At 52.0% G+C, this 7,390-nt stretch overlaps 1 protein-coding gene across 1 annotated transcript; it reads left to right on the top strand.

Moving 5' to 3' along the window:
* Window positions 1-1,393: 1,393 nt before the first annotated feature.
* Window positions 1,394-6,493, top strand: ZDHHC22 (zDHHC palmitoyltransferase 22). The gene is made up of 2 exons (XM_075501527.1): window positions 1,394-1,955; window positions 6,228-6,493. The coding sequence occupies exons 1-2, from the start codon at window positions 1,394-1,396 to the stop codon at window positions 6,491-6,493; spliced, it is 828 nt and encodes a 275-aa protein (XP_075357642.1).
* Window positions 6,494-7,390: the final 897 nt, after the last annotated feature.

Raw genomic sequence — 7,390 nt, 5'->3', positions numbered from 1 at the left:
GCAGGGGCTGGGGCAGGGGCAGGAACAGGGACAGGGGCAGGGGCGGGGACACGGAGCGACAGAACACGGACAGAGTCGGGGGAGGGAGAGGATCGGAAAAGAACAGGACTGGGGAGGGAGAGAGAGGAAGAGAGAGGAAGAGAGAGGGAGGAGAGAGGACAAGGGCTGAAAAGCACAGGGACAGGGACAGGGAGAGAGACAGGGCAAGAGACAGAGAGAGACGGACACAGGGCAAGGACAGAGAGAGGGGGGACAGGGACAGCGCCGAACCGGGCGGGACAGGAAAAGGGCAGGAGGGGAGAGTGAGGGCAGACGCCGGGCTGTGCTCCGGCTCGGCTGCCGTGGGGGTCTCGGCATGGCCGGGGGCGGCCGCCGCGCCGGGCGGTAGCGGCGGCTCCGCCTGCGCCAGACACGCCGGTACCGGGCGGCACCCGCCGCGCCCGGGGACAAGGGGACTGCAAGGTGGCGGCGTGCAGCCCCGGCGCCGCGGGGCCAGGGCGGGCCCGACCCCTCTGGGCCGCCGGGGGTCTGCAGGCACCGCGGCGCTGAGGAGCCCCTGGGGCTGCCGGCGAGGGGGGGCTCGGGGTGCCGGGGCACCCACACCGCCGCCCAGCAGCTCCCCGTGCGTTTGGTCCCCCGGGCTTTCCTGTGCCCTGGCGATTGCAGGCTGAACCCCGGGGCCGGGGGGCCGGGGCCGGGGGTGCCCGCCCGGCGGGCGGGGATGCGCCGTGCCCGGCCGGAGCCGCGGCTGCGGCTGCGGGGCCGCCCCGGCTCGGTAGCCCAGCGCCGCAGGTTGCATCCGGACAGCACTTGACCAGCTGTTTTGTGCATTTTCTAATTTCGTGCAGAGCAGGGCAGCCGTCATAGAGGTAATCTGTAGATCCGTGGCTTTAAAGGATAAATTAGAGCATTGGATTTGATCCGTATTGCAGTGGATTAGAGCAACCTCTCCCCCCTCCCCTTCTCCTCTCCCCACCCTTTCAATTCACTCCCCCCTCCTCCAGCACCACCTTTTTTCCTCTCATGCAATACCAAAACTGACCCTGCCTGGCAGAGGGACTCTGCTAGGCGAGCAGAGCGCTGCACACATCGCCGGCACACGGCCGGAGCCGGCTCTCCCCTCCAGCCTCCGCAGCCCCTCCGGGGCATCGCTGCTGCAAGTTCCCCGGAGGCAGACGCCGGGGCCGGCGGGGAGCGGTCGCTGCCCGCGGGCTGTGCCTTTGCCCCGGCCCGGCCGGGGCCGTGGGGCGGCGGCGAGGGAGGGCGGCCCCCGGAGGGCATTTCCCGGAGGCAGCGGGGCCGGGACCCGGCAGGAAATGGAAGGATGAAGTGTGCAGCCGGAGCGGTGATGTTCCTTCTCTCCTTGCTTTCCCCTGCAGGAACGTAATCCGCAATGCTAGTTCTCAGGTTGCTCAATGTTGTCGCTCCAGCCTACTTCTTGTGCATCTCCCTAGTGACCTTCGTCCTCCAGATCTTTCTCTTCATCCCCAGCATGTTCAGAGACCCTTCCACCACCCCACTTTTCTCTCCTGCTCTGCTGCATGGGGCCCTCTTCCTCTTCCTCTCAGCTAATGCCCTGGGCAACTACATCCTTGTGATCCAGAGCTCCCCCGAGGATTTGGGCAAGGGCTTAAACTTGGGCGAAGGAGCCGAAGTGGTGGCGGACTGGCTGGATGGAAGCAGGTCCCCTGGCTCAGCCTTGCCCAGCACTCACTTCTGTAGACTGTGTGCCAGAGTCACCCAGAGGCATGACCACCACTGTTTCTTCACAGGGAACTGCATCGGGAGGAGGAACATGCGAAACTTCATCATGTTCTGCCTCTACACCTCCCTGGCTTGCCTCGACTCCCTGGTGGCAGGCATGGCTTACATTTCTGCTGCACTCTCTATGTCCTTTGCGAACCCACTGGCCTTCCTCACTCTTCTGCCTCACTCCATCAGCCAGTTCTTCTCAGGTAAGGACTCCTTCCTCGGAGATGAGGAGCGTCTTCCTCCTCCAGGGCTCCTGGGGTGGGGGGGACATGAACTTCCTCGGATAGCTGTGTGTGGGGAGCGGTGGTGGGGAAATGGGCGAGAGGGACAATGGGCTATGTTCAACAAAGCTCTCTTTAGAGGCTAGAGACAGCCTTTGCAAAGGACTTTGTGTCACCTGAAACAGAGGCTGGGACCTCACTCCAGGTTACAGCCACAGCCCTATTCCTAATGCATTAGGCTCTGGAAAACACCCCATAACCACCTTGCCAGTGATAGAATAGGGCTATCTTTTGTGCAGGGAGCGTGTTGCAATTAGATAGAGGAGAGGGATTTCACTCATTGTACTGCAGGTGAGGGAGATCTTTTGCCTGTCCTACAGGCAGAGGTGGGGGTCTGTAGGTTTTTGTACCCTACAAGTCTGCAGGTTCCCCATACCCCAGCGGAGATATTCTCATTCTCTTCATCCAGGTCCACTCACCCCCTCCACTGTCACCCACCTCCTGCCTCCTGGTAGCACAAACTTACTGAGATCTTGCCATCCTTCCAGCACAGGAGAATTGGGGTTCAGGCAACAGAAACCAAGAGAGGAGTTAATGTGACATGATTAGCCACCTCTCTTGTGACCCCAGTCTGGGACACAAGTCCACGGAGAACCAGGGGAAATTCTCTGTGCCTGCTCTTTGGAAGAGTTCCACGCCAAAAGCAAATATCTCTTTCTCCTTGTCCCATCCCTTACCCTTCCTTCTGCTTCTCCCCCTTTCCCGTCTCTCCCTGGTTTTCCATAAATCTCCACAACCCTTCCCCTTCCCCCTCCTGATTCAGCTCCCATAACTCTTCCTCTGCTCTTCCAACCTTGCCTCTTCACCTTTCAACACACCTTCGAACTCTCCAACCTCAACCCTTTCTCCGTCCAAACCCAAGAGCTAGATAAAACCTGGTCTCAGAGAAGGGACTATGCAGACAGCCTAGACTGTTACTCTGCCCTGAAAGTGACTGCAAAAAAATGCCATTTCCCCCCCTATGCATCTCATGCCTCGCACACTTAGGTCAGCTTTCGTTAGACTGAAATAGGTATCCCATATATTTTAGCTTTGCAGATTCAGCTGATCTCAGTAAGAAGGGCCCGGAGTCTGTTTTGGCTCGTGCACCGTCACCAGAAGTGTTGATTATGATTTGAGTGTGGAGTCTCCGCTGCTGGGGATACAGGAGCCAGAGCGGCCCCAGCTTGGTTTTCAGATTCCAGGCTGGGTTTGCAGGGTTGCCATCTGAAAACAAACAAATATCTCTCTACTTGGCAAATTAGCAGATTTGTCATGGTAATCACTGAGAGACAATAAACATGAAATCCTGCCATGACATTTTTATGGAGTCATTTTTCCAAGTAGAAGAATTTTTGTAAATAATGTTGCACGAGCTTCACTAGCATTAAAAACACTGGGAATGATTTTCCCCTGTGCCTAAGCTCTGCTCAGCACAGCAGCCTGGGAGGGGGAGCAGGGATGTGGGAGGAGATTATCAAGGAATTAGTTCTCTCTCTCTGACTCTGAGGGCTCATCTGCACTGAGCTGGGCCCTGGCATATGTTTGAAGAGCCACTGAAGTGCCCCAGCTCTGGTGTCAGCAACTGCAGTGCCAAAGACAGCATGTGGGCAGTGTTTGCGTGGGACACAACGGGGCTGGGTGCAGGGCTGGGAGCTGGGAGCCAGAACACCGTTGAGAGGCAGCAGCTCCCAGCAGCTCCCACCGAACCTCTCGCTTGGCCGGGGTGAGAACTGCTGTCTCACACAGCAATAGTGGTGTCTTGGTTGCTTGGGAGGAAGGGCCTACGGGGTTTCTACCAGCACATTTAACCTCCAGTTCAGGAAAGAAAAACACAGCCTGGATAGTTACCTGGAAGGGTTGTCCACCCACTATTTTTTAGCTAACATAACTATTACTTAAGGGTTGTTGTAGGATCCAAACAGAGCATTGCTATAGCAGGGGAAAAAACTTTACCTTCCTTCTTCTCCAGCATGCCCTCTGCACTGGAGGAGGAGTACAGGGGGATGAAGGTTGAATCTGCTGGTCTTATGTCAACTGAGTGTTTCCTGCTTTCACGCTGGGAAAATTTTTAGTTGGCTCGTTCTGCCCAGACTGTTCTCGGGCATGGATTTCAGGATCTGACCCAGAGTCTATAATTTCAGCCTGTGATTCAGCTTTTCTGGCATAGATAATGTATGGCAATAAGCTTGAGATCACACCGGGTCAGTTAGAGCAAACGTGAATCTGAGACTAAAATGGACTGTGGTAATGAGGGACAAATGGAGAGTACTTTTGTAAATACAGGTCAGACTGGATCCACAAAAGAAATTATAGAAAATGCTTTATGTAGGTAACCTGAGGAAAAGGTTAAAAAAAAATCATGTCTCTGGAAAGCATGGCTCAGAAATGCTTAATATTTGCAAGGGGAAACAAGGGTAATTACTTTCTTGATGGTGAATTTCAGCAGCTCATAGAAATAAAGCTTACAGCTGCCTTGCAAAGGCTCTAAAGAAAATAGCTGTCTTTCTCCATATCCCAACTGAATATCAGCTGTAGGAAAGAACAAATGTCCATCACGCTCTGGTCCAGCAAAAGAGGGTCAGAGAAGCCCATATTTGTCTCTGGGCTTCCTACCTGATAGATTAAGTTATTCCGGCAGAATTGGTATGAGGATTTGTCATCATCCTAAGGGGCTTGTTCTTCCCTCGCTGTATCGCATGTGAAGCCCACTGAGCTGAATGGTATCTAATGAGAAGGGAAAGATGACATTGCATTTAGGAAGAAAACTGAATGACTCCTGTGCCTTTTTCAAGTGAGGACAATCTCTGAAAGCTCGAGGATGTAGTCAGTGTCCTTACAAATCATCCTCAGAGGGGCCTGCTGGCTGAGCCCAAAGCTTGACGTGATCGTCACGGGTCAGCCCCAATCTTTCACTTACAGCACTGCCAGGTGGAGAAGCCGGGATTCACAGACTGCAAAAACAGATGACACCATCTAATCCGGCCTTCTGTATAAAAGAAGCAAGAGACACTTATCCAGCCACCCTTGTATTGAACTTAAAACCTGAAGCAGCCACGTACTTGTTTCAGTCAGCACACCTCTACTCTCCATGCAATCCCTGCTCCGGCAGCATTGCTCTTGCAGGGCCTTAGAGTGACCAGAGCTTTCATCTGCCCGAGTCTGTCTGCCTCATGGTCTTCCAGAGGGATGGGAGCATGTGAGAGCTTTTTCGTTTTTAAATCTCACAGGAACCAGTGAGAGGATATGAGCTATTTATACCAGTACTGACACACATTTAATTTTCTTTGTGTGCCTGTGTGTAAATATGAGTGTTTAATAATATACCGATATACACAAAAAACATGTGTACACATTCATATACACACAGAGAGTATTATTTTAATGGGTTTAGATCTGCCTACGCACTGAAAGGTCATTCAGTGATACCTGCTATTATACTAATATTTTCCAGAAGGAGCTCTAAAATCATTGTAGAGGAAAGGGCCCACAGAATATTTTTATTTAAATTTTTATTTAAATACATTCAGCATAAATATATACTACAAAAACTGTTGAATTGGGAGCTTCAGACCTACAAAGTATTTTGAGCATCTAGCAGCAGCTTTAAAAAAGGAATTTGGATTGTATTTTGGCAAGTTTTCTGTTTCTTGCATTCATATGAAAACTGCCTTTGCCCAATGGTAGGAAAGTAATTACTGATTTATTTTTCTTTTTTAACATATTTTTAATATATATGGGGGGGGAGGGGAGAGAGAGAGAGAGTGTAAGGCTTCTGGAAGCATCTACATGCTGTAGGACCCACATGTCTTTTCAAAAGGAACCTAGAAATCCTAGATTCACTGTGATGAGCAGGTAGATCCTTAAATAAATTAACCATTCCTCAAAATAGTGCTGAAGTCTTACAGACATGTTCCACTTCTGGCTGAATGTGCCCCTGTAGTCTAGGTCCTCACATTAACAGCAAAGGGAGAAGTGTACAGAGACCATTATCATTTTAGTATTTCCCCAGCAGGGTCCATTGCATCAGACACTACAAAGGAAACCGTTTTATGTCGTTAGAGCAACCAGCTTGTCTTGCTCCTAACTCCCCACTTGTGGCCAGAGAATACAGGCAGCTCGGTGGTTCTCGGGGCTGAGTGTTACACTGGCATGTGAGGTGCGTCTAAGCTCTTTCTTTTATTGTCCTCCCTCCCCCCAACTCTTTGTCTGCAGGAGCTCTCCTTAGCTCTGAGATGTTTGTCATCCTCATGCTCTACCTCTGGCTTGGGATCGGACTGGCCTGTGCTGGCTTCTGCTGCCACCAGATACTGCTGATCCTGCGTGGGCAGACGCGGTACCAGGTGCGGAAAGGGATAGTGGTAAGAGCCCGGCCCTGGAGGGAGAACCTGCAAGAGGTCTTTGGCAAGAAGTGGCTGCTAGGACTTCTCATCCCTGTGCTGAATGTGGGAAGTGACTACCGTAGGCAGAAAGAGAAATAAAATCTCTGGGCATGTGTGTGCATCCCATGCACACAACACCTCCCCTGTTCTCTCTCACTGTCTCCTGGATCACTAAAGAGCTGGGCTACTCCATCTCTCGGGATTGCAGCCTCTGTGGGAGGAAAGGACTGGCTATCAAACGGCATAAATTTAGCATATTAACAAGGAGATCACAAACCATGTAGATGAAGAGATACTGCAGCTTAGTAGTCACATCACTGCACCTGCGTACGTGGCAACAGTCTTTGAACTAGCAGAAAAATTAGTCAGACCCTCCTGTGGCTTCCTGCCTGACTCCTCCAGCCCCCAGCCCCGTTAGCTACCCTACATAGTCCCTAACGAACCACAGCAGGAGCCTTCAGAGAGCCTGGGCTGTTGTAGTGGACTGCAAAAGCAGTGTCTGTTCCTTGGGAGGGTTTTGCAGGGTGCCTTTTTGGCTCTTATATACTTGAGTTAACTTCACAGTACTGAGAAGCCTTTAATGACAGAACTGCAATGCAATCAAGCTGCCCTAGGAGCAGGCTATGCACACGGCTAATGCGGCAGGTAACCTTTCTCTCCACAGGCTAGAAAATCAGGAAGAAAACAAAGAGAAATTCAGAATTTCTCATTTCTGTTCTTGATCTGCTCCCTATGCAATGATATGTCAGGACTGTAGCTCTGCTACTTATTTTTAGCAGTCCTTTGCCCAATGACACAGTCCAGGCAAAGCTGCCCTTCTGACAGGGAGCAGCAAGCTGATAAATCATGATCAGACGCAGGCACAAGGAGAGGAAGCTGCAGAGGTGAATGAAAAGGCTGTGTTTGAGAAGCTACGTGATGAGGCAGGCTATGCGTGCCTGTGAGAGAGAGAGGGAAGCGTGGACACGCAGCGATCTTTCAGGAGGGTGCCCAGAG

This window comes from Mycteria americana, chromosome 5 (genome assembly GCF_035582795.1).
Source record: "Mycteria americana isolate JAX WOST 10 ecotype Jacksonville Zoo and Gardens chromosome 5, USCA_MyAme_1.0, whole genome shotgun sequence".
Classification (NCBI taxonomy): domain Eukaryota; kingdom Metazoa; phylum Chordata; class Aves; order Ciconiiformes; family Ciconiidae; genus Mycteria; species Mycteria americana.
This window is presented reverse-complemented; position numbering and strand designations above follow the sequence as displayed.

Bases quoted from the DNA above. Each gene is read 5' to 3' on its own strand.
- ZDHHC22 (XM_075501527.1), top strand. From the start codon at position 1,394: ATGCTAGTTCTCAGGTTGCTCAATGTTGTCGCTCCAGCCTACTTCTTG. The intron at 1,956-6,227 runs GTAAGGACTCCT...CTTTGTCTGCAG, and splicing joins CATCAGCCAGTTCTTCTCAG to GAGCTCTCCTTAGCTCTGAG.